Here is a 26,207-nt window from a genome sequence, read left to right as displayed (position 1 = left end):
CAGAGAAAACCCCTGGTTAAATAATTTTCTTATTTATTATTTTCTTCTGACTATTTATGTACCTTTATATTTGTGTTCTGGGTGTACATTGCACCATATGTATATTGTTTCAATGCTGATATCACTGGTAGCCCTTGAGAGATAAATTGAAAGTAATTTACCCTTCTGTTTGTAGGGTACTGCTATGATTAATAACAATAAAAAAAAAAACGAAATTGCTACTAGTAGTTACAACTCAAGCCATTGGCGACACCTATAACCGAGGTGTGAACATTTGGGCTTACCAGTAGAGGGCAGTAGATGTCTGTGGGATAAACTGGGAAGGGTTCGTTAAGGTCAACAATCGGGGGCGGGCACACGGGAAGTCGACTACAGATAAGAACAAGAAGGTGCGTGTTGACAGTACACACAAAGACTCCTATGAATAATAAACTGATTGTGAAGTTACCACAAAGGTAAGCTCATACTCAGACGAGTAACCGCTACTCGCCTGACGCACTGCACATTTCGAGTTGTTGTTTGTTTGTTTATTTATTTATTTAAAAGGCACATTGTACATTAATCGAGATGTCCTATGCAATAGACATCTCGATTAATGTACAATGTCCCTTTTAAATAAATATATAAACAAACTGTAAAATGTAAATGCACCAGATTTAGTTATACAAACTATTTTTTCATCTCTAGTCCCTGGCAGGTTGATGTTAGAGAGAACATACAAAAACATAAAAGCAAGCACAACTTAGTTAGACAGATGATTGACATTGGCATTACATGGACAACGACACTGTTAAGCTTGGATGGAGCGGTGACTCCTCTTCTCTGGCATCGTGAAGAATAAGCAGATCGATAAGTTCTCTTTAGCCTTTGGCGTATTTATTCTCTAGAATACATGACTGACTACTGTCCAGTGTCCAGTCAGTTCCAACAAAAGAACGGGAGTTGACCTGCGCGTTGCTTCACAAGAACGTAGTGACGTCATCAGGTCGTCCCTTCAAAGTAAGGGCGTAATCATATATCAACACTTGACACATATATTCATACTTAACACCCCCACTCGCACTTAGCTCACTGGGTTACCTGAAAAACAGAACAATAACACGGTTTCCCTCTTTGGCTTAACACATAAATATACTCTGCACTTTTAAGTGCCAAACATATCCTGAGCAAACTTCTTTAGCTTTAACTTAGTGGCTGGCTTTGTCAACACATCGGCAATCATTTGCTCAGTAGGGCAGTATTCCAAAGTTACCCTTCCATTATTTACAGTTTCCCTGATGAAGTGGTACTTAATATCTATGTGCTTGCACCTTTGCCTGCTTACTGGGTTTCTGGCTAGTGCAATAGTACCCTGGTTGTCTTCGTACACCTTTGTTTGTGTATATTTGTATTTGTCCATGCCTTCTAGTAGCTGTTCTAAGTAGATACATTCCTGTAAGGCTGATGCTAAAGACATGTACTCAGCCTCGCATGTAGATAACACTACTGTTGGTTGATTTCTGCTTTTCCATGAGATGAGAGCTTCCCTCACTCAAACTGGCACAATATCCTGTCATACTATGCCTGTCTTTTACGTCTGAGGCCCAGTCAGCATCACAGTATATTCTAAGACCTAGTCCCTTTGTGTCGCTTCCTTTGAAGCACAATTTCTGTTCTTTTGTACCTTTGAGGTATCTGCACACATGTTTTACTGTGTTCCAATGTTCTTCAGTTGGTTCAGCAAAATGCTGAGATAATTTACTGACCACAAAGCTTAGATCTGGTCGAGTGCATGTGGACAAGTATATTAAACTTCCCACTGCCTCCCTATACTTCTTTGGCTCTTTCATTTTGTCAGCATCCTCTGAGTACTCAAGCTTTGGCTCACATGGAGTCTCTCTTGGCCTGAAATCCTGCATTTCAAACCTCTCTAGTATCTTGGTTGCATATCTCTGCTGTGACATTGTAACCTGACCCTGTTTGGTAAAAGTCTATCCCCAGAAAATGGTTTAACCTCCCTAGATCCTTCATCTTGAACCTCTCTGCTAGCATTCTCTTCACACTGTTCAGTACATCCTCATCGCTAGCGGCTACAATTAGATCATCAACCCATGTGATCAAAATAACCTTTTTTGTGCTGTTTTTCTCTTGTGTACACACAGTTGTCTGCAGGATTCTGTTCAAAACCATTTTCAGTAAGATATGTATGTAACATTACATTCCAATTTCTCCCTGACTGTTTTAGACCATATAAAGACTTCTGTAATTTACACACCATTTTTCCACCAGTTTCAGACTCTTTCTCAAAACCTTGTGGTTGCTCCATATATATTTCACAGTCAATCGTTGCATGCAAATAGGCTGTCTTAACGTCCATCTGGTGCAAAATAAGATTCTCCTGTGCTACCTTTTGCATGACCACCCTCACACTTGTCATATCTGCTGTAGGTGAGGATGTCTCTTCATAGTCAATCCCTTGTTTTTGACTGTAGCCTTTCGCTACAAACCTCGCCTTGTACTTGTCTGATCCGTCGATATCACTCTTGAGTGCATAGACCCACCTACCCCCCACTGCCTGTTTACCCGGTGGCAACTGAGTGAGGCTGTAAGTCTTGTTCTCCTCCAGTGATCGCATCTCCTCATCAATTGCATTTTTCCACTGCTTTGACTTTGTTGATGCTATGGCGTCCTGGTAGGTTTGCGGAATGTCGCATACGGCTCTGTAACAGAAGTCAACAGATGTTTGCAGTTTGTCAACCTTGTCTTCGGTCTCAAACTCCTGCAGGTGAGATGGTCTCCTCCTGTTTCTCGGTGGGTTCCTTCTGTTTACAATCTGTTCAGGTAAAACCTCAGAAGCACCACTTTGAACACCCTGACCTGCTACATTTTTCACACATTCATCAACATTTTCTTCCATATTGACCTTGGGATGTACCTCTCTATCACTGCATTCTATGTGTGACTCAGGCGTTTGTGTTTCTCTCTCTGTGGCTGCCTTGGTTGGGAATTTTACCAACCTGTGTTTCTGAACCCTCTCTGTGTCAGGATAGTATACCAGGTAAGCTGGGCTGTTTTTGTCATAGCCTACGAACACACCCTGCTCACACCTAGAGTCTAGCTTGCCCTTTTCTTGCTTGTAGGCAAAACACACTGATCCAAATTTTTGCAGTTTAGATACATTTGGTACCCTGCCATTTAACAGCTCGTATGACGTTTTCTTTGTGCATCTGCTGTAACACCTGTTTCTCACGTAAGCTGCTGTCTGGATAGCATAGTTTCATAGCTTGTCTGGTAGTTTACTTTCCATCAGAAAACATCTGGCCATATCATAGTGTTCGCCACCCTCTCTCTGCTGTGCCGTTTTGGTGGGGCGAATAGGGCGCAGACGTCTCATGCCTGATTTTATTCTTCCTTAACAGTGTTTGGAAGTCTCCACATGTAAACTCAGTGCCGTTGTCTGAACGGATACACTTGACTTCTCCATAAGGTGCTATGTCTGCCAAGAACCGTTCTGTGGCCTGTACTGCATCACTTTTGGACCTTAGAAAATACACCAATATGGTACCTGAGTAGTCGTCTGTAAAAGACTGTGTGTATTTGTGTCAATCTATGCTCGGTGTTCGCATGGGACCTGCTAAGTCAGTGTGCACAAGTTCCAAAGGTTTCTTAGCCTTACTGTCTGGCTCCCTATTCCTTGCTTGGGTGAATTTTCCCTGTGTACACACTTCACAAAATGCTGGCCTTACTGCACCTCCCTCTATCTCCATGCCTTCCACTATACCCTGTAACTTCTGTACATCTTCATAGTTACAATGACCCAAAATCTCATGCCAGGTTTGTACATCATGACACACACATTGTTTACATTAATCAACATTAATTTCAACAGTTGGCAAGTAAAACAAATTTCGACTTTCATGGATATCAAACCTGCTGCCATCGTTGGTAACCATGCGACTGTCCTCTTTCTGAAAGGTGATCGTCGCTCCTCCGTTTACTGCTCTTGCAACCGAAAAGATGTCGTGTGGGTATGAAGGTATGTACAGCGCGTCTCGAAGTTGCGCTCTGTGCTGGCGTCCGGCGTTGTCTAGTAGGTAGATCACCGCTGTTCCTCTCCGTTGTGCTATTCCGCTGCACTTGGTTCCGTCGGCCAACTCCACTGAATGGGACTCGGGCCGGAATGAGTCATCGAAGCTCTTGAACTTTCCGATGTCGTTGACAATGTGGGATGTCGCTCCCCCGTCCACCATGATGTCCTTCATGTTCACATTGTCCGGTGGTTTCTTTCTTTTGGTGTGGTTGACCTTTAAGAGTTGATCGTGGTTGCTATTCGGTTCCTCTGCGACTCTTCTGGTTCCATCTTGAGTCCTCTTTTTCCTGCATATAGATTATTGGTGTGTGTTGGTCTTGCAGTAACCGCCCAACACTTTAATGGAGCATGCTCTTGACTTGTGTCCTTTTAGTCCACACCTGTAGCATGTTACGTCGGTGTCTTCACTTTTTCTGCTGCTGCTGGCGTGCGTTTTGGCGGGGCCTCGGCTTGGCCTCACACTCGTCTTCATCACGTTGTCTGCGGATTCTACTGTTTATTTTCTCAGACTCTTCATAAATCCGTAGCCTTCTCTTGAAGTCTGTGAATGTAACATTATCTTCATTCTGTGTTACATGGACGGCTAGTGGCTTGAATGAGTCTGGTAGTCCGTTTAATACAATGGCTATGGTCAGTCCATCACTCATGGTCTCCCCTGCATCTCAAAGCAATAATGACGTTCTCCGCTCTTATCATATAGTCAGTAGCACTCTCGTTCTCTGCTTAACTTAACTATGCTTAACTTGGTCAAAGACGTGTACAAGTTTATTATTCTAGGCTTGCTTTTCCCCGAATAATGTTCCCTCAATATTCCCAGGGCTTTCCTGCCGTCATCGGCTGCATCGTGCCTGATCAGCGATAGGCTCTTATCGTCTATCAGTCTTACCAGTTCAGCATAACAATCAGCATTTTTCGCGCCATCTTGGACTAGCTGTTCTGCGTTGGCGCCGGCGGGCTCATTCAATATTGTCCCTTTTAGCTTATGAATGTGCAAGTGGCCTAGGAATCTTGTTTCCCACAGTTCATATTTGTCTTCTGATCCATCAAATATAAGCTTTGTTCCAATGATTCCTGCCGTTGTGCTTGCCATTTTTGCTTTCGCGCCAATTCGTCCGAGATGGTTGTTATACTTTCATTGTGTCCAAGCGTTTCCTGGGCCCATAATCTGTTAAGCTTGGATGGAGCGGTGACTCCTCTTCTCTGGCATCGTGAAGAATAAGCAGATCGATAAGTTCTCTTTAGCCTTTGGCGTATTTATTCTCTAGAATACATAACTGACTACTGTCCAGTGTCCAGTCAGTTCCAACAACAAAAGAACAACGGGACAGTTGACCTGCGCGTTGTTTCACAAGAACGTAGTGACGTCAGCAGGTTGTCCCTTCAAAGTAAGGGCGTAATCATATATCAACACTTGACACATATATTAATACTGAACAGACACAAACTAAAATGACAAGACGTGATGTAACATGCCAGAATAAACACCAACCGACCACCTACAATACATTATAATGCTATTATTATTTACAATATAAACACTATAACAATGAAAAAGGCTTCGAATCCAATGTTTTATGGTCACGAGTCATTTGTGGGATAATTGGCTTTGTTCCTGGCTTATAATTCTTGATATCACAATTTTCTGAAAAATTAACGGGAAATGTACTTTCGGAATCAGAGCTGTTCAAAAACAGGGACGGTCACTGTTAAAGGAGACATATTATGGTGTTTTCCTAACAAGTAAACATAGTATTTGAGTTCCAGAAAACATGTTTTTGAAGCTGTTTGCTGGAAATATCTTTTAGGAAAAAAAATATTGTCTACCGCTATTCCCCTCTGATTAGTCCCTTCAGAATGCGCTGTTTCTGGTGTCTGTAGCTTTGATGCAAATGAGCTGCTGCCCATTGACCAATGAGCTGTCAGACTGAACCACAGCATGGAGGAGAAGGGATTGTTGCCGTTTGCTGACTCCTGGAGCTCTATATCTATATAACATAATATAACATAATAATAATATTATATACGGGTATTTATATAATATATCTAATATCACGGCCAAAAGCTATGTGCGCCTCGGATGATATTATGAATAATAAAGACTGTGTCTGACGTCTCTGGTACTTCCACAAAGACTCGTAGTGGGGGATATCTCGGCCATGGTTGAGAAGAATTGGGGGGAAGGAATTTTGGCCTTGACTCTCTGAAGTCCATGAACCGCGACATGGAGAAGAAAGGGATTGTACTCCTGGAGCTGAGCTGCCGGACTGCCTCCGAGCTCTCCGCGCCGGAGCTGCCGGACTGCAGTCCGGCCGCCGTCGAAGCCGTCCGGCCGCAGTCCGGCCGCAGTCCGGCCGCAGTCCGGCGGTGTACTCCGGGAGCTGAACTGGCAGCTCCAGCGGACTAGCAGCTCCGGCGGGGTGAGCTCGGCGCCAGAGAAAGGGATTGTACTCCTGGAGCTTAGCTGCAGGGCTAGCGCCGAGTTCCCCGCTCGTCCACTGGTCCACAAAATCTTAGCAATGCTCTGATTGGAGGGGAGTGGGGAAGTGGGAGGTAATATTCAAATACCCCCTTCCTACGTAAGAGGGGCCGCCGAAACTGACTCGCTCGTTTGGTAGCTGGAGGAAGGCTGCTTCCAGAAATGTGTATCTCACTCAAAAAATCATATACAGACTTTTTTCAAAGTTTGTATGCGTGTGGGAGCACCATATACCCACAACAACACCCCAAATCCCAGGAAAAGTGCTGTTTTCATAATATGTCCCCTTTAATATATACTGCGGTCAAGTCAGCAGTAGTGGTGAATTTAATGATTTGTTTCCGTGATTCAGTTCGCGTCGGTCAGTTCGCCAAGAGGAGTCGTTCGCGAATCGTTCTTTCGTTCATTCGTTCGTTCAGTCGAGTTTCTGGTAGCAGTGAATCGAATCATGGAATGCACGGTTCTCAGCTGAGTCAGTCAGACTCAGCTCCTTCCTAGTTTGTTCAGTCGAGTTTCCGGTCAGATTCAGCACCTCCCTCGTTTTCATTCTCAAATGTCAACATTACAACTTTAACCAAACACAGCGGGATGGGGGGTGTAGTTGATTATTGGTTGTTTAACATATCAGCAAGATAATAGACTTGATTTAGCAATGATGGTGGGGGTCCCGGGTGTTTTAGGCTCTCATAAATAGAAACCTGTGCAGCCCAAGACTAAATCTAAAATAGCTGCCAAAATTAACACTGCCTTCAAAACGAGAGCTGGTCAATTGGGAAAAATGCATTAAACTGTAATCAGAAAATGCGGTTATAAGCTATAGACCCTATAGTATCTGTGGTATAAAGGCTGGGATGAATTTCAAATTATAAATATGTACACTTATGTTGAAAGTATAGACCGTTGTGATTCCCATTGAAACTAATGGCACGGTGACTAGTCTTCAAAACGAGAGCTGGTGAATTGTGAAAAATGAATTAAACTGTAATCAGACAACGCGGTTATATGCTATAGACCCTAGAGCAGGGGTCGACAGCTGGCAACCCGCGGGCCATAACTGGCCCGCCAGATTATTCAGAAGTTATATGTTGTTTTTTTGTTGTTTTTTTGTTTTTTAGAATATCGAATATCTATATCTCTTAGCTTAAATGTAAAGGGCCGGATACAGTGAACTTTTTTTTTTTTCACAACCTTTTTTGAACTTAATTGTATCACACTCATCACGGTCACGCGTAAGCTGAGAGGGGCTGAGCGGGAGTTATTGGAAACTATGCAATATTAAATGAAACGGAACCCCCCTTTATAGGCCTATATACAACAACCATGGCAACCCGACATTATGTATTTTTGTGTGATACTGCACGTAGAGAAAGGCAGGAGCTGTTGACAAAAGTCCACAAAAGATTTAAGACGCCAAGCTCTGAGACTTTGCTGTTTAACGCAAGTAGAGTCTCTGATGAGGCTACTTCGCCTACAGCTCTTGAGTAGGTTAGGGACGGAGGTTTGTGTGTGTGACTCGCGTGTCAATCAGTACCCGCTGTGGTGTGTGTGTGTGTTTGTGTGTGTGTGTGTCTGTGTGCAGTCAGTCAGCCCTCGCTGTGGTGTGTATGTGTGTTGTGTTGTGTGAAGTGGTTGACTGCATATTTAGGTGCGCACTACTGCCCTCTCTCCAGCATAAGGCCTTTCTACACTGCTAAGCCGGTTCGGTCGAGGCTTGGCACGCCCGGCGATTTTATCTCAAGTTTCCTGTGTAAAACCTAGGGGTAAAATCCCCCGTTCGTCACGGCGCAGGCTTTCTAGTTTCACTGGAGTCAATAATTTGCATATTCCCGAATGGTTTTTTTTATGAATGAAGACACCCGCATGCAAGAATGAGTTCACGTCTGAGTGTAGGCTACAAATGCGATTAACTATTTACAAGTGCAAAAAAGCCAACATATTCTTTACTTTGCTGACCACTTTTGAGTTAGGGACTGGTTAGGGTTTTTTAACCCGACAAAAGCCTCGTAAGGACAGTTCCTCTGCGTCTCTCTCGTAGATCGCACCATCTTTCAACGTCTTTGTTTAATATGACTGCATCGCTTTCTCTCACATGATCAGCAGCTCGCGGATTTCACTTTCTCTCCAGTTAGAACTGCTCAACACCTTTACCGAACGTGATCATGCATGACATTTATGTGATTAGGGCATACACTTGTACGTCTTTTAAGAGTCATCTAGTGCTTGGTAGGCATATGACTAAGCCAGCTGACGGGCCTGCGTCCCAGTTCCAGATGCACTTTCATTAATCAATTCCTTGAACTAGCCTTTGATACTGTCCTGGCCCACCACCTACTGGCTGGAAAAGAAATTGGCCCGAGGCCAAACTTATTTGCCGACCCCAGCTTTAGAGTCTATAGCATATAACCATGTTGTCTGATTACCGTTTAATTATTTTTTCACAATTGACCAGCTCTCGTTTTGAAGGCTAATCACTGCGCCATTCATTTCAATGGGAATCGCGACGTTCTATACTTTCACTATAAAGTGTATATATTTATAATTTGAAATTCGTCCCTGCCTTTATACCACAGATACTATTGGGTCTATAGCATATAAACGCGTTTTCTGATTACAGTTTAATGCATTTTTCACAATTTACCAGCTCTCGTTTTGAAGACTGAACAGTCAATTTGACTGGAACTACTTAGCAGGTGTCCATATATGAGGGATTAATTGTCACCCTGCAGTCAATCAGAATCTAGTATTCCAAAAAATTCAAGCAGCGTATTGATCTACTATTTGATGACGCTGTGCTCATTCAGCAGCAAGTACAACTGCTGTTAACCTGCCGGGTTAATGCCCTCCTCCCAGCCAAACAGAATAAAGCATTCCTAAACAAAGTAGAATAAGTAAGGGATAATGCCCGACGAGGTGTCCATTATCAGGAATTAATGGACGACGCGGAGGCCTTAGAACCGTCCAACGTGCAGCGGAGGACGGTTGCCTCTGCGAAGTCCAGATCTGGGTACAATTTGGAGAGGTTGTATTTTCAGTTAATTGTTTTACCGCTCCCTATAGCCCGATATTGATCGAATTTGGCGGGGTTCTTCTTGACCCATGTGCCTTTGACTACACCAAGTTTGATGAGGGTTGGTTTAAGTTAACCTTGCCTTTCGGTGTTAAGTAAATTTTGGACGATTTTGAGCCTCTGGCGGCCATGTTGTTTTGTCAATCAACTTCATTTTACTTGAGCAGTTGGAACTTTGGTCCCCAACAGCCACTAAGTTGGTCCCGCTCAATTCAAACATTCCTTCTATGAACTGTGGGGATTTTAGTCACAGGCCACGCCCATTTCTATGCCATGCCCTAATTGAAAATATGTTGAATATCTTGTTCTAAATTTGATTCTGAACAACTTTTTTATTGGACTCAAGATCATAGGAGTCCATTTTGATGTTGATTTGATGTTGAGCATTTTAGTCTTTACGCGTTTTAAACCACACCCTTTTTAGAAGTCAATGGCTCCTGGGCGCTTTAGTTTTTATTGTACAGACTTTACTTTATGTCAGATTGAAAACATTGGTCCATAGATGATAGCTGCTAAAGGATTTTTGTCTAAATATAAAAACCTAGGATCCTTAAGGAATTTAGTGTTTTTAACACGTGTCATGACTCTAAGTCAAAGCGGTTATGAGATATGTTTGTGCAAATTTTGCATTTTTGGACTGTTGCTTTCGCACCACCTTTGGACAAATCAGTGTAATATCTCTACAGCCTCTACACCTGTAGTAAGTTTCATCAAAAGCGTGCGAGCGGTAAGTCAAACGTGAAGGAATAATAATAAAACTAACAATTACAATAGGTTGCCGTCGCACTTTGTGCTTGGCATTTTGTTGAGAGCATCATCATTGCTCTGGGTCTACTCTCAGAATTCCGAAAGATGAAGACAAAAAGGGGGCGTGCCTCCACGAAATGCCGCAAGAAAGCTGGAAGATCTTCAACTTTCGACTCGGAAGTCTGGCGTCCGAGGATTGAGGAACATACCATTAATCTCCTCTTCGACTGAATGTTTGAATACAGCGAGCAGGCTGGATGCGCGCAGGATTGATGCACTCCACTTTTTTTTGTGGAGAATCAGCGCCTTGAATATTTACTACAGCGTTTCTACAGCTCGATGCATTTTCGCAATGATTCCGTCTTTACGGAGATATTCCTGAAACGCATCTAAGGAAAACGGAGGGGAAAAGATTGCTATCGCCCGTGTGGACGGGGCCTGATTAAATCTCAACCTTAATTTAGGCCCTGTCAACACAGAGCAGATTTTTTGGTGAAACCGCATAAGTCTTGTGCGTTTGGGCCGACCGTCCAGACGGATGCGGGGTATCCGGTGCCCGAAACCGCACTTTTCTGAAACCATGTCCCAGGGTGGTTTCAAATAAATCCGGACCTGTGCGTTTTCGTGTTAGACTTTGTGTGGACACCTGAAACGCAAACGATGACGTCATCGCCCCACCTCTCAACCCTCTAGCCTTAGTGATTGGCTAGACAGCACCATCTCAGAACACAACAATGATGGCGGACTACATGCTTGTGACGATACAACAGCTGATAATGTCCCTTGTTGGGTTGCTAGTGCAATATTTAATGTTGCTCTTCTACCAAAATAAGCTAAAAAGTATTAGGGACAGACACATGCATCAAATCTATTTAGATCCACCGCGAAGGGCTACCAGAGGGGTATTCCGCAGACGGGGGTTTAATAAACACAAAGTTAACGCTGAACTCTAGGTTGATTGACCCTGTGCCAACTAAACCAGAGCTGTCGGTTCCACCGCACGGGTTATGCATTAGTTCAATCAACACAGAGTTGGTTAACACAGGGTTGTGCACGTCCATGCCAAACCTATAAAGACGTGATGTATGGATCATGGAAACCCTGATTGAAATGGCAAAACGGGCTGCTTATTTCAATGAATTGGAACTCCAGGTTCTCCTGGAGAGCTATGACGAGGAGAAGGACATTATCTCAAGAAAAGGGAACGCTAAAGCCTCTGCAACCCAGAGAACCATAGCCTGGCAGCGGATCGCTGACCGCGTAAATGCGTTAGTTACATGTCAAAAGCATGATCCTTTATATTTGAGCCATGAATCTATTAATATCCCAGTTAAGCGTTCTTAACGTTCCTACCACACAACCCTTTTCTTCTAAAAAATATGTACTCCGATGGCTCCCAAGTGATCAGCGGATCAAGTATAAAAACATTCAAACTGTTTTTTTCCCACCATCGTATTGGTATATTTTGTCAGTCCAGCATTTAAATTGTCATACTGTGGAGTGTGGTAAATGACGAGACAAGAGACGGAGATGGGTCGAGTTGGCTTTACTCACCACTTCAAATTAAACAAGTTACTCCAGCATGAGTTCAAAACGTAACTGCCGTAAAACAGAACACTCGTAAAACCGAACTGTCGTAAACCGGAACTGTTATCCCAAAACCCTTTTCCTTAAAGGAACAGTCCCTTGGTGAATGTCTTTATTATTGTTGTTGTGGGTCACCACACAGAGCCCCCCCAGAATTCACCCAAACCAACAGGTCCAGACCCAACAGGGAACCTACAGAGAATATCGGACACCCACTAGTGTTAAACAGAACATACTAGCACATAACAGTCCCCAGAAAAATCAACGCCTAGGGGGGCGGACCAGGCGGCCCAAACGGCTGCGCCTGGAGAAGGGCAAAATGCAGGAGCAGGTGCCGAGGCCGCCGCAGGGCCAGGTGTCGAGGCTGCCGCAGGCGGGCGCCCCCGCCACGGGGGCTGAGCCAGCTGGAGCGGTTCGCCAATATCCACAAGAGCAGGTTTGAGCCGGTCTATAGCCACCCGCTCAGGCCGCCCCCCATATCCACAACAAAGTTCTTAGGCCCACCCTCCAAGACGTGGAAGGGGCCATCGTAGGGGGGCCGTAGCGGGGTACCATGGCCATCGTGGCGGACGAAAACGTACTTGGCTGACGGTAAATCCCTGGGAACGTAGGACCAGGGGAGACCATGGTGAGACGTTGGAATGGAAACGAAAGCGTCCGCAATGTCCCGGGACGCAGCACGATGGGAGGCAGCGGACCACGGGGCCGTGGCGTCCGGAAGAAACTCCCCAGGGACGCGCAGGGGCTGGCCGTACACCAGCTGCCGACGAGGCCTGAAGATCGTCCTTGGGGGCGGAGCGAAGGCCCAGCATAACCCATGGGAGGCGGTCAGCCCAGTCGCTGCCCGTAAGGCTGGCCCTGAGCGCGGCCTTCATGTCCTGATGAAACCGCTCGCAAAGCCCATTGCTCTGTGGGTTATAGGCTGTGGTACGGTGGACCTTCACCCCCAGGACCTCGGCGACCGCAGTCCAAAGCTCCGACGTGAACTGCGGCCCCCGGTCCGAGGAAAGGTCGGACGGTGTGCCGAAACTGGCCACCCAAGCCATAACGAACGCCTGGGCCACCTCAGCTACTGGAGTGGAAGACAGGGGAACCACTTCTGGCCACCTGGTGGTCCTGTCCACCATGGTGAGGAGGTAGGTGTAACCACGGGAGGGTGAAAGCGGGCCCACCAGGTCCACATTTACATTGTCGAAACGCCTCTCCGGCACTAGTGTTGGCCGTGCCAAATACCACGTCCTCCATGAGGAGCGCCGTGGGGGCTGCCCTGTAAGCCTGTACCTCAGAGTCCGTAGCCTGATCCCCAGCCATAGCTGTGTAGTCGAGGCCCAAGTGGACGGAACCAATAACCACCCGAGAGAGACAGTCGGCTACAAAATTGTCCTTGCCGGCCACATGCTGAATGTCCGTGGTGTACTCAGAGATGGCGGAGAGCTGACGCTGCTGCCGACAAGACCATGGCTCCGAAGACTTGGCCATGGCGAACGTCAGCGGCTTGTGGTCAACGAAAGCCGTGAACCGACGGCCCTCCAACAGGAAACGGAAATGACGGGTGGTGAGGAAAAGAGCCAGGAGCTCCCTGTCGAAGGCGCTGTATTTCCTCTCGGTGTCACGGAGCTTCCTGCTGAAAAAGGCCAGCGGCTGCCAGGCTCCGCCCACCCACTGCTCACACACAGCCCCTACGGCGTAATCAGAGGCGTCCGTAGTAAGAGCGACAGAGGCGGTCGGAGACGGGTGCGCCAGCAGAGCAGCGTTGGCCAACGCGGTCTTGGCAGCATCGAAGGCAGCCGTCATCTCTGTGGACCAATCCAACACGTCTGCCGGCCTCCTGCCCCGCAAGGCATTGTACAAGCATCGCATGAGCTGGGCCGCATGGGGGAGGAAACGGTTGTAGAAGTTCACCATCCCCAGGAACTCCTGCAGGGACTTCACAGTGCGCGGGCGTGGGAAACTGGCGATGGTGTCCACCTTGGCCGGGAGGGGAACCACCCCCTGCGGGGTGACATGGTGGCCGAGGAAAGTGATGGATGACTGGCCAAACTTGCACTTGGCCGGGTTGACAATGAGACCATGCTCACTGAGCCGACCGAACAGCTGCCGTAGATGCGTCAGGTGGTCCTCTGCAGACGCACTGGCAACGAGAATGTCGTCCAAGTAGACGAACAGGAGTGGCATGTCCCGCAGCACAGAGTCCATGAGGCGCTGAAATGTCCGTGCTGCGCCCTTGAGGCCGAAAGGCATCCTCAGAAATTCAAAAAGTCCAAAGGGCGTGATGACCGCCATCTTGGGGACATCCTGCGGGCGGACGGGCACCTGATGGTAACCGCGTACCAGGTCCAACTTTGAAAAGATGGCGGCGCCGGGCGGAGAAGTCCTGAATGTGCGGTACCGGGTACCGGTCGGGGGTGGTGGCGTTGTGCCATGTGCAGGCGGGAGGCCCACGGATTGTTGGAACGGCGTACGATGCCGAGGCGCGCCATGGTGGCGAACTCCTCCCTTGTGATCGCGAGCTTGGCAGAGTCGAGGCGCCGGGCCTGTGCATAGACCGGGGGGCCAACCGTGTTGATGTAGTGCTCCACACCATGCTTAGCCACAGCCGATGAAAACGTGGGCGTGGTGATGTCGGGAAGCTCAGCCAGCAGGCGTTGATACAGGTCCCCGGTGGCGAACGTGTTCGCAAGGCAAAGCCCCCCCACCCCCCCCAGCGTGCAGGGGTACGAAGCAAAAGAGAGGGCGTTGATCAGGCGGCAGCTCGTTACATCCACCAGCAGCCTGTAGGCGCAGAGGAAATCCGCCCCCAGGAGTGGCGTAGACACGGCAGCCATGACGAAATCCCAGCCGAAATGCCGGCCGTCGAAACACACCTCCACATACCTCGTGCCATAGGTACGAATGGGTGTGCCGTTGGCGGCGTCCATCGGGGGGCCATGGCTGCCAGCCACAGTGTCTACAGGCGTCGCCGGCAGGATGCTGCGCTGAGCCCCAGAATCGACCAGCAGCCGCCGGCCGGACAAGGCGTCAGTGACGAACAACAGCTTGCAGTCCCGACCAGCGCTCACAGCTGTTAACGAGTGCTGGCCCGGGCTTTTCCCAGAGCCCCAAAACTGCAAGGTTGGCGACACTGCTTGACCTTGGCCCCAAACCTGGCATGGTAGTAACAACACCCGTCGTCACGCTGTCGGCGGTCTGTCACAGCGGCTGCGGTGTCCGGGTCGTTCCCCCGGTGGCGGAAGCGGGGCCGACGTGTGCTGGGGGGCAGCAGCGCATGGACAAACTGCTGCCTGCTGGCGAGGAAAATCCTGTTGGCCTCCACAGCCACCGCCTGGGAGTCCTTGGAGGCAAAGAGGAGGGAGCTGGCCAGTGCGGTGCGCACGGGTGCTGGAAGCTGCCGCAGGAAGATGTTGGCGAAAAGGAAGGAGGGATCCGCCGAGCCCAGCACGGCCAGCATCCTCTCCATTAACTCGGACGGCTTGCCGTCACCCAGGCCGTTCAGGGAAAGCAGGCGGTCCGCCTTCTCCAGCTCCAATAGTTCAAAAAGGCCCACGAGGAACGTCTTGAGTGCGTCGTACTTGCCGACAGCTGGAGGAGCCTCCAACCGCGCCATAGACCTGGCCGTCGTCGCGGCATCTAAGGCTGCTACCACGTGGAAATATTTCGTGACGTCCTGCATTATTCCTCGATGTGTTGGAACCACGACCGTGGGTTGTGCTGCCAAAAGTCCGGTAACTTGACGGTGGCAGCATAGATAGCGCCGACGTTAGCCGCGTCGTTAGCCGCATTGTTAGCCGCGCCGCAAGCGGCGACCGGCACCACAGCGGGCGCGTTGTTATCACCGTCGATGTGCAACATAACTCAGCCGTATCCAACTCGCGTCGGGGGTCACCAATTGTGGAGTGCGGTAAATGACGAGACAAGAGACGGAGATGGGTTGAGTCGGCTTTACTCTCCACTTCCAATTAAACAAGTTACTCCATGAACGCATGAGTTCACAACGTAACTGCCGTAAAACAGAACACCCGTAAAACCGAACTGTTGTAAACCGGAACTGTTATCCCAAAACCCTTTTCCTTAAAGGAACAGTCCTTTGGTGAATGTCTTTATTATTGTTGTTGTGGGTCACCACAATACCATATTTGTCACTACTGCATTTAAATGAGCCCTTCTTTTTTTAAGCCAATCATAAAAAGGCAGACAGTCGGCGGACTGGATCTGGCCCTCAAATTGTCTTGACCCCAGTGGAGGAGCTGGCAATAGACATAAATTCAGGGCTGACTCTCTGAGGAGGTACCTCCAGGTACCCCCTTCACGCCAGGGGCCATGTGAGGGTACCCCAATGGTTGAATGTAGGTTTTTCTGTTTTTTTTGTATTTTAGATTTTGTTTGTCTTCGAAGTAACATATGCAAACCATGTCCGTGCCACAGCGCAAATGTTCCAAATGTTTTTTTTTGGTAACTGGGTAGAAAACCTAAAAGTGACAATTCATCAACTTCACAGATCAAGATGGATTAGTGGTTGTAATGGAGCCACCGGCTACGATCGAACATTCTCCAGTGGATGTAAGTCCATTAGGACTATTTTATACTTTCTGTTGTAAGCGCCTCTCGGCATAGTACTCAGCCAATATTGCTCTTTGTATGATAGGAGGCCGATGAAAATCTTGGTCCGGACGTGGATGGGTCATCTGAAAGGACTGAGACATCTCCAACATTATAGATAAAACTACCATTTGCCAAAAACGGAGGGCTACGCAAATAGTCTGGAGTGAACTGAGGCCAGGTCCTCGATTGGTAGTGTTGGTTATGTAAGGCTGGAGAAGACTGTTTAAATATATTAAAGATTTGCGCAAGAATCTATATCTCTCCAGCAAAAAGTCATCCAGATATGCTAAGATGTCGAGCCGTGGTCTTATTAATCGCTCCCGGTGGATTGCACGAATAATTTGCACTCCGATATCAACAGGCCTCTCATCAAAAGGGCATGCCATTGTGAACACATGAAATCTGCGCTGAACGCGGGTTTAGATACCCAAAACCGGGTTATGCTCCAAACTTAACCTGCGCAAAACCTGCTCCGACCAGGTTTGATTCAGAACAGATGTTTCTATAGTAACTAACATACTGTGTTCATTTTGGAACGGAAAACCTAGGGTTACCGCAAACCCTGGGTTAACTTACCCGGTTATGTGATAAAACCGGCTTTGTGGAATACCCCTCAGGAGGTACTCGGACTGTATGTTTGTAAAAAGCGCGCAGGCTTTATGCGCATGCTCGCCTCTATAAGGGGCAGCGCCCCTTATAGGCCTGGAATGGGTACTATAGTGTTTCTACAGCTTGGTTTCGCAATGAATCCGTCTTTACAGAGATAATTCGAACCATATAAAACGAAAACAGATCGGTTTCGCCCGTGTGGACGGGGCCTTAGTAAGTTGCACGTTGTTAGTGAACCGCAAACACGCTTTACTGAAGCGTGCCGTGCCCTACGCTATTTCATTGGAATAGCGTATTAATTGCTATTTCATTGATGAGCTTCCGGACTCCCGCCGGAGCTCCTGGAGAGTTCTACAATATCTTATAGAACACAGCCCAAAGTTTTGTGCGCCTCCTGATTATATCATGACGACTACTAAACGACTGTGTCGGGTTCTTAGACGTCCCTGGTACTTCCACAACAAGTAAAGACTGGCCATGGTTGAGAAAGTACTCAGGCGACCACGTGAACAGGCAACAAATTTTAATTTTGGTATGAAAAAAGCGTGCGTGCTACTTGCTTAAGCTCGGGTGCGAGTTATATTGCGCACTACCGCACTAAGTAAATACTCCCCAACCCAACGTGTGGGGCACAACACAGCATATGGTTTATTCTACTGTATTGATCACTATTTGGAGGTTTGCATATAATTGAGAAAAAATACTATTACTATTAAAAAAAATAACAATCAAATGTTTGACAATTCTTGCTCATTAGTGCTTCTCATGTAGGCTAAATCACTAGCTGGTGTGCCATGTTAAGAAGGCTAACTTAATGATCTTCTTAAATGGCCAAAGAAAACCCCATTGTAGTAGCTTATTTGTAAAGTGCTATATATTTATTATCATTAAAATAAAGCAAAGTTCATATAAAACAACAATTCACCTTTACACATAAAACTTCTAGGAGGTTGTTCTTTTAAAACCCTTTATCTAAGGCCTCGATAGTCGACAAGCAACTTTCAAATATTTTAAATTGCATTGCATCACTGCAGAATGTAGCATAGGAGTCAAGTTTTTTTCTATGCATACAGGCTTTTTATTTAAAGTATGTCTGCACTGGTAATTCGTTTTTTTAACTTGTATCATTCAATGGCAATAATGTTTAAGCTAATCAAATCATTTTTTACAAATAAATTTCACTTTGAAACTATTTCAATTGTTAAGCTTTATAAGTGTAATTCCTGCCTAAATGTTAAGTGCTATGAACGGCCTGCTATTTGCAGTATGCTCGATTACAAGCTTGCCTTTCCAAAAATTTTGGTTAATATTTAGACGTAAATTTGATAGTTTGTGAATGCTCAAATGCAACATTTTCTGATTTTAACACAGAAGGAATCCAAAATCCAACATTGGACATGGAACCCGCAGAAAATACTGCACTCAAAGAACATGGTGAGTGCTTCAAGTTTAAAAACCTAATACACATTCTATTCATGTATCTTGGAGATAACCGTTGTCCCTTTTTTAACTTTATGAAGATGGTCGAAAAAGTTCTTCGCCGGGGAGGATGTCGCGGACACAGTTATTTACATTAATATCCATTGGTTCTGTAAACTTTGGCTCAATGATTTGCTATTCAATACTTGGCCCATTCTTTCCCAACCTGGTAAGCTATATAGCAACGGTTTCATTGACGCCTAGTCTGCCTCCATGAGATGTAGGCAGACTATTTCACATGATGTCACATGATCACAAAAACATCCATATACATTTTTCTTTAACAAATGTAAAATATTAACGTGACATATAGAACATGAATCAACATTTTCACTTTCCTCCAACGCAGGCGTTAAAGAAGGGAGCCAGCCAGACAGTCATTGGTCTAATATTTGGCTGCTATGCGCTATGCAACTTTGTTGGTGCACTGCTAATGGGAAAATATGTAAGTTGATAACCCTTAACGTCTTATCTCATTTGTAGGTTATTCTCTTCCATGATTGTATTACATATTCTTCTACCTGGTTCTCAGATTGTCCAGATTGGTGCAAAGTTCATGCTTGTGTCAGGCCTGTTTGTGTCAGGTGGATGCACTATCATGTTTGGGTAAGTACAGAACATTGGAGATTGAAGTCCTTTTTGTTTGATAGTTGATTAGAATAGAATACAATGACGTGTATTTATTTTAAAAATAAATATAATTACTTTTACTTTTGAATGGAAATTCAAGTCTAGTAGCCATTTCGACATAGGCCTTAACATGTTATCATGATTATGTAATACAATCCATAAATAACATTTTGTATTCATTTATTTATTAAAACAAAACAAGTTCACATTTTCGCTTTTATCCAAAGTAACTATTCAAAAACTCCACTTTCTGCATTACTAAGAGGTGTGACATGAACATGCCTGTGACAACGTCATCAGGTTTGCTGCTCCATTCTGAATCACGTGCAGAGGTTTAGCAGGGCCAAACTGTAGTCCAGCCAGGAAAAGGTCTGGAGCACGTTTGAGGGGTTAGGGTTCATGCTTGTGACAGGCCTGTTTGTTTCAGGATGATGCTCTATTATATTTGGACAAGTTACAGAAAATAGAAGATTTGAGGTCTGATAATTGATTACAATATATACAGTGGGGCAAAAAAGTATTTAGTCAGCCACCAATTGTGCAAGTTCTCCCACTTAAAAAGACGAGAGAGGCCTGTAATTTTCATCATAGGTAAACCTCAGCTATGAGAGAGAAAATGAAAAAAAAAATCCAGAAAATCATATTGTCTGATTTTTTAAGAATTTATTTGCAAATTATGGTGGAAAATAAGCATTTGGTCACCTACAAACCAGCGAGATTTCTGGCTGTCACAGACCTGTAACTTCTTCTTTAAGAGGCTCCTCTGTCCTCCACTTGTTACCTGTATTAATGGAACCTGTTTGAACTCCTTATCAGTATAAAAGACACCTGTCCACAACCTCAAACAGTCACACTCCAAACTCCACTATGACCAAGACCAAAGAGCTGTCAAAGGACACCAGAAACACAATTGTAGACCTGCACCAGGCTGGGAAGTCTGAATCTGCAATAGGTAAGCAGCTTGGTGTGAAGAAATCAACTGTGGGAGCAATTATTAGGAAATGGAATACATACAAGACCACTGATAATCTCCCTCGATCTGGGGCTCCACGCAAGATCTCACCCTGTGGGGTCAAAATGATCACAAGAACGGTGAACAAAAATCCCAGAACCACACGGGGGGACCTAGTGAATGACCTCCAGAGAGCTGGGACCAAAGTAACAAAGGCTACCATCACTAACACACTACGCCGCCAGGGACTCAAATCCTGCAGTGCCAGACTTGTCCCCCTGCTAAAGCCAGTGCATGTCCGGGCCCGTTTGAAGTTTGCTAGAGAGCATTTGGATGATCCAGAACAGGATTGGGAGAATGTCATATGGTCAGATGAAACCAAAATATAACTTTTTGGTAAAAACTCAACTCGTCGTGTTTGGAGGAGAAAGAATGCTGAGTTGCATCCAAAGAACACCATACCTACAGTGAAGCATGGGGGTGGAAACATCATGCTTTGGGGTTGTTTTTCTGCCAAGGGACCAGGACGTCTGATCCGTATGACGGAAAGAATGAATGGGGCCATGTATCGTGAGATTTTGAGTGAAAACCTCCTTCCATCAGCAAGGGCACTGAAGATGAAACGTGGCTGGGTCTTTCAGCATGACAATGACCCCAAACACACCGCCTGGGCAACGAAGGAGCCAACAATGGCTTCGTAAGAAGCATTTCAAGGTCCTGGAGTGGCCTAGCCAGTCTCCAGATCTCAACCCCATAGAAAATCTTTGGAGGGAGTTGAAAGTCTGTGTGGCCCAAAAACATCACTGCTCTAGAGGAGATCTGCTTGGAGGAATGGGCCAAAATACCAGCAGCAGTGTGTGAAAACCTTGTAGAGACTTACAGAAAACGTTTGACCTCTGTCATTGCCAACAAAGGGCATGTAACAAAGTATTGAGATGACCTTTTGTTATTGACCAAATACTTATTTTCCACCATTATTTGCAAATAAATTCTTTAAAAATCAGACAATGTGATTTTCTAGATTTTTTTTTTTCATTTTGTCTCTCATAGCTGAGGTATACCTATGGTGAAAATTGCAGGCCTCTCTCATCTTTTTAAGTGGGAGAACTTGCACAATTGGAGGCTGACTAAATACTTTTTTGCCCCACTGTATATACAAATATATATACAATATATATATATAAAAAAATATATTTCAATGTATTTTATCAACTTAATTTTCTTAAATCAAAGCTAGAGTAGGTTTGAGGTTAAAATGTGGAGGGTGTAGGTGGTGGGTCGGCTGTAAGAACGGTTTAGAGCTATCAGTGTCTGATAGGAAAACGTAGAAAGTATAGGGATGGTGGTTTAGCGGAGAGAATCTCTTCAAAAAACAGTAGAAATATAATCGCAGTCTTGCACGAACGGCCATGAGGAGCTGGAGTGTTGGGTACATCGTGAAGAGAGGAAACTTCAGTTGAGTCACTTTGCTGAGTCCAGAAAATGTGGCAGTAAATCATCTTTATTATCCCTCTTCTTTCAAACAGATTCCTTGACAGAGCTCCCTCGGGGACTGTGTTCATCGCTCTCTGCTTCATTGTGCGGAGCATCGACGCCATTGGCTTCGCTGCTGCCGCAACCTCTTCCGTCGCATTGGCATCTAAAGTCTTTCCAAACAATGTAGCGACTGTCTTGGTAGGTCTGGCCTGCTCTGATGTCACTGGCATGTAAGTGAGGTGTGTGAAAAAAGCACATGATGCATTGTTTTGTCTCTCCCATGTTCCCCGTATATGCTAACAAACTGCTGGCCGTCATGCTTCCATTTTTCTACAGTTGCTAACGTGTGTGCCCCGTTTTCATTCCAATGTACAAGCCTTCTTTCCATCTGTCCGATTGTCCCGACCAGGGTAGTTTGGAGATGTTCACCGGACTGGGTCTCATTCTGGGGCCGCCTTTAGGAGGCTGGCTGTACCAGGCTTACGGATACGAGCTTCCCTTCCTTGTTCTGGGCTGTATCCTACTGCTGATGGTTCCGTTTAACATCATCGTCATGCCCAGCTGCGGTAGGCGTTCATCGATTCCCGTACATAAAGATAAAGAGGACTTCCTGGGGTAATAACTAATCATGCCAATACTTTATTGTCATGCTTTTCTTTTGTCACACAGCTGCGGAGCCCTCTGAGAATTCCTTTTTGCAATTGCTGAAACTCCCAAAAGTATTGCTCATCTGCTTCTTCATGTTCTGCTTAAGCTCAGGCCTGGGCTTCCTGGACACTACTTTGTCCCTGTTCGCGATTGAGAAGGTAAACCCAAATTGTACAAATGTTACAAGTGTTACGATGTTGCTGATGTCGTGTTTATGGGTCCAAAAAAGCAGGGAAATTGAAGTTTCCCTGTGTTTTCTGTGCTTTAGAACTAATACAAATATATTGGGGGCGGGGGGTTGTCACCAAATAATAATAAACCCATTGTAATAATCCCTTTCTCTTGTGTCTAGTTTGGTCTTACCCCGGGCTATGTGGGCCTCCTCTTCCTGGGGTTCTCCTTACCTTACACTGTAATAGCGCCTGCCCTCGGTTTCTTTGCTGATAAATATCCTGTGAGTCTCAAGTGGGGTTGTTAGTCTATAAGTCTAAAAACTCTTGCAGTAGAGAATGTTAATGCAAGTATTGTTTTGGTTGTAATGAGCTTTGATTGTACATTGTGACTAGGGTATGGTTGGGGTCACAGATCTTCTGAATGAAGCAATGGCTACACTTACACTACAGTTCAAAACATTGGGGTCACTTAGAAATGTCCTTATTTTTTAAAGAAAATAATAGTTTTTTCAATGAAGATAACATTCAATTAATAAGAAATACAGTCTAGACATTGTGAATGTTAGAAATGACTATTCTTGCTGGAAACAGCTGATTTTTAATGGAATATCTATTAAATATTCCATTTCCAGCAACCATCACTCCTGTGTTTTCATGGTACATTGTTTAGCTAAGCGTGTTAAAAGGTGAATTGATGGTTAGAAAACCCTTGTGCAATTATGTTATGTTAATCTGAATAAAACAGAGTTTTCATTGAAAACATGAAATTGTCTGGGTGACCCCAAACCTTTGACCCCAAACCTTTGGTGTGCCTCCTACCTCAATACCATTCTAACAAACTCCTATTGGTCGTCATTTCAGGCAACAAGAAGTTGGTTCATGATTCTCGGTGGCCTTCTCACTGGGCTCGGCTTCTGTTTTCTTGGTCCAGCACCGTTTCTCCACATTACCAGGTGTGCTGAGTAGATACAATTATTCAAATTAGTCAGACACTCCTTTCTGGGTAAGTGAGGTGACGTTTCCTCTCTTGTTCTGTGTTCCTCATGGTAGCCAGCTGTGGTTGTTGATCTTCATGCTGTGCGTTATTGGTTTTGGTTTGGGCGCAGGTTTCATGCCCTGCTTACCAGAGATCATTGCAGCAGCCTAGTAAGTTTCTTTAAAATGACATACGTTACATCTACAGTATATTTCCATAGCCTCTCTAGAGTCTGAATATAATACTTAGTAATATCTAATATTACATTACTTTTTTTATCATTCTGAATTATCTTCTTGGGGGACAGTGAACAGGGCTTCGAAGATGGACTTAGCACTCTGGGAATGGTGTCTGGACTGTTTGGGGCATGTTGGTCCATTGGGTAAGTCCTAATTTGTCTAGCCTATTGGTTGATTACCAAATTCTGTTTCAGTCACACGGTTCATACTGGGCTCATGATAAACAGGTGAATAAACAGTTTATATACCCCATGTATCGTGTCCAGTTTACATTTACCACTTAAATTATCATCATTGCTAGCCATAACGAATCCTCTTAGGATAACACCAAGTTCATCATGGTATGACTACACAAAATTGTTACTCTGTTCTATTTACATTTAAGGTGCAGTGTTTCAAATTTAGTTGCATCTAGCGGAAAGGACTTGGCCAAAATGGAATTCAATTGGTTCCAATCCGCAGCCTCACCGTTACATGAAACTAAGTCCTACACACTGCCCCTTTAATTCTGCTGTAGGTATGATTGGAGAGTGGCTCTGTGTTTCTCCCCCACATTCGAACCTATCACAGAAGAGATGCCCTGATTGGTCAGATATAAGCCACAAGCGGTTTATAATATAAATGAGCTCATACGGAGGAAGGCGCATTCCACTCAAAACTGATCTCACTCACTAATAGCTGATGGTTGACTGATCCATTTTACACAAATTACTCTCAAATAATATCTCTTAAATCCTACCTACAGCATATACTAATTTGTCAAGCAATTTATTCTTCTAGGCATTATTGTACTCGGAATTATTTAAATGTTCTTACACAAGTTTGCTGATACTTGTCTTGCTAAATTTCTATTTGTGTTTCCGCATTAAGACTTCTAATTGTGGAACTGTTTGAAAATAAGTGTCTTGTTTTCTCCTGGTAAGGATATTCTATGGACCCATGATGGGTGGCTTCCTCACACAGCAGCTAACCTTTAAGTGGGCAGCAACCATCCAAGGAGGGCTTTCTGGTTTGGCTGTAAGTCGACTCATATTGTTCAGGGCCTGTTCTCCCCTTCCTCTTACCTAAGGATATTCACGTCCTAAGCATGTCAGGGTAAATACTATTTTGGGGTTCTTATTTTGAGGTACGAAGCATGTTGGGTTACTACAACTTCTACATTTTCCCACACACATCTATTCTAAAAATCTATTTCCTTATCTTTTCCACAGACCACTCTACTTGGGATTTATTATCTCTATGCAAGATCCAAGAGGCACAGGTAATCTAGCTGGGGTTGGTATATCAAACCTAGATGCACTGACTGTTGTTTATTGACTGCAGTGTTTGTTTATTTGTTTATTTTGTTTTTTACATGTATTCACTGCGCAGTCTGCAGGTCAAAGTTCATACTTTTTTTCCATTTTGTTTAAAAGTGTTGCACAGGTATCTGTAAACGATAGTCCAGGGGAAAGAGACAGGCTTTTGGCCTAACCAACAGCTGAAGAAGACTTTGATGGGGTGCTAGAAGCCTGACTGGATAGGCCAGACCTTTTGGTTCCAAGCTGCGGTGACCTCCACAACCTACCGGTCCAACAACACCCACTGCCATCTAAGCTTCAGATAGTAGTGGTGGTTTCGTATCGGACCCTCGGATAGCAATACTAAATTATTTTTTACTAATTTTATTATTATTAAATAGTTAGGACAATGGACAAGGGGGATTTGATCTGGTGTGTTGGCTCTGTATTGATCAGTATACAGTAATCATTAACAAATCTATTGGAAATGTAGAAAAGTCCCAAAATGTAGTTTTGCCTGGTTCATGAATGAAATCATTTCAAAGTAATCATAATTATTGGAAGAACGATTATGGATTGTTTAACTGGTCTTTATTTTGTTTACATTTAATTAATATTTACATGTAACAATCAAGACTTGTTCATTGTGGCTTTAGACCAGCTGCTGACATTTATCCGGCCTGTGTGAGCATTCACATACCAGATTAGAACTAAGATGTCTTACAAAGTTCACCACGATTTTGTTTGTGTTTTGAACCACATGATTTTGAGCCCGCCTGGTGACGTGGTGCTAATGAACAGACCTGAACCCACCCTGACGCTAGTCTGGCAGAGCCCGCCTGGTGACGTGGTGCTACACTCCTGACCCAACCCTGACACTCAAACAGAGCTCATCATGGGAACATGCCAGGCTACCATGGACCACCACACTTTAATAACTACTTTACTTGAATAAGGTGAAATGAATGTAAACTGAAGTAGCAGTGACCTTAACAAATAAACGACTGGAGTCATGTGTGCTCTTAAATGACAGAACGAATCGGACTGAACCACTGTAAGCAAGTTCAAGGTGTGACCAAATAATGCAATACGTCATCTCTCCAGAGCGCAGCAACAAAAAAAAAGTAAGCATTTTTTTCATCTGTTTAGCCGCCAATGTGTCAATGAGCCGCCAAAATGTACACGTTTACACGCACGTGC

General features: G+C 45.0%; 1 protein-coding gene across 8 annotated transcripts; it reads left to right on the top strand.

The window, feature by feature from the left end:
* The first annotated feature begins 366 nt into the window (after positions 1-366).
* LOC307086657 (MFS-type transporter SLC18B1-like) lies at positions 367-26,108 on the top strand. 8 transcript variants are annotated; one of them, XM_079751939.1, is made up of 18 exons: positions 391-455; positions 2,765-2,820; positions 3,025-3,037; positions 3,955-4,015; positions 18,526-18,588; positions 18,675-18,802; positions 18,983-19,078; positions 19,166-19,239; positions 21,742-21,889; positions 22,101-22,257; positions 22,361-22,497; positions 22,692-22,793; positions 23,374-23,465; positions 23,563-23,658; positions 23,796-23,870; positions 24,651-24,744; positions 24,939-24,988; positions 25,143-26,108. In XM_079751939.1, the coding sequence occupies exons 4-18, from the start codon at positions 3,997-3,999 to the stop codon at positions 25,198-25,200; spliced, it is 1,389 nt and encodes a 462-aa protein (XP_079608065.1). In that variant the 5' UTR covers positions 391-455; positions 2,765-2,820; positions 3,025-3,037; positions 3,955-3,996; the 3' UTR covers positions 25,201-26,108. The 8 variants fall into 8 exon arrangements, 7 of the variants coding, with proteins under 7 accessions (XP_079608067.1, XP_079608065.1, XP_079608064.1 ...); XM_079751938.1 differs by lacking the exon at positions 3,025-3,037 and having other exon boundaries at positions 399-455; XM_079751942.1 differs by lacking the exons at positions 2,765-2,820; positions 3,025-3,037; positions 3,955-4,015 and adding an exon at positions 16,442-16,503 and having other exon boundaries at positions 410-455.
* Positions 26,109-26,207: the final 99 nt, after the last annotated feature.

The sequence above is a fragment of the Pollachius pollachius genome (genome assembly GCF_949987615.1).
Source record: "Pollachius pollachius genome assembly, chromosome: 15".
Lineage (NCBI taxonomy): Eukaryota > Metazoa > Chordata > Actinopteri > Gadiformes > Gadidae > Pollachius > Pollachius pollachius.
Note: the sequence above shows the minus strand (reverse complement) of the source record. Positions and strands in the feature narration are given on the sequence as shown.

Bases quoted from the DNA above. Each gene is read 5' to 3' on its own strand.
- LOC307086657 (XM_079751937.1), top strand. From the start codon at position 2,656: ATGCTATGGCGTCCTGGTAGGTTTGCGGAATGTCGCATACGGCTCTGT. The intron at 2,821-3,954 runs GTAAAACCTCAG...TCTTTCTGAAAG, and splicing joins TCTGTTTACAATCTGTTCAG to GTGATCGTCGCTCCTCCGTT. The intron at 23,466-23,562 runs GTGTGCTGAGTA...TCCTCATGGTAG, and splicing joins CCGTTTCTCCACATTACCAG to CCAGCTGTGGTTGTTGATCT.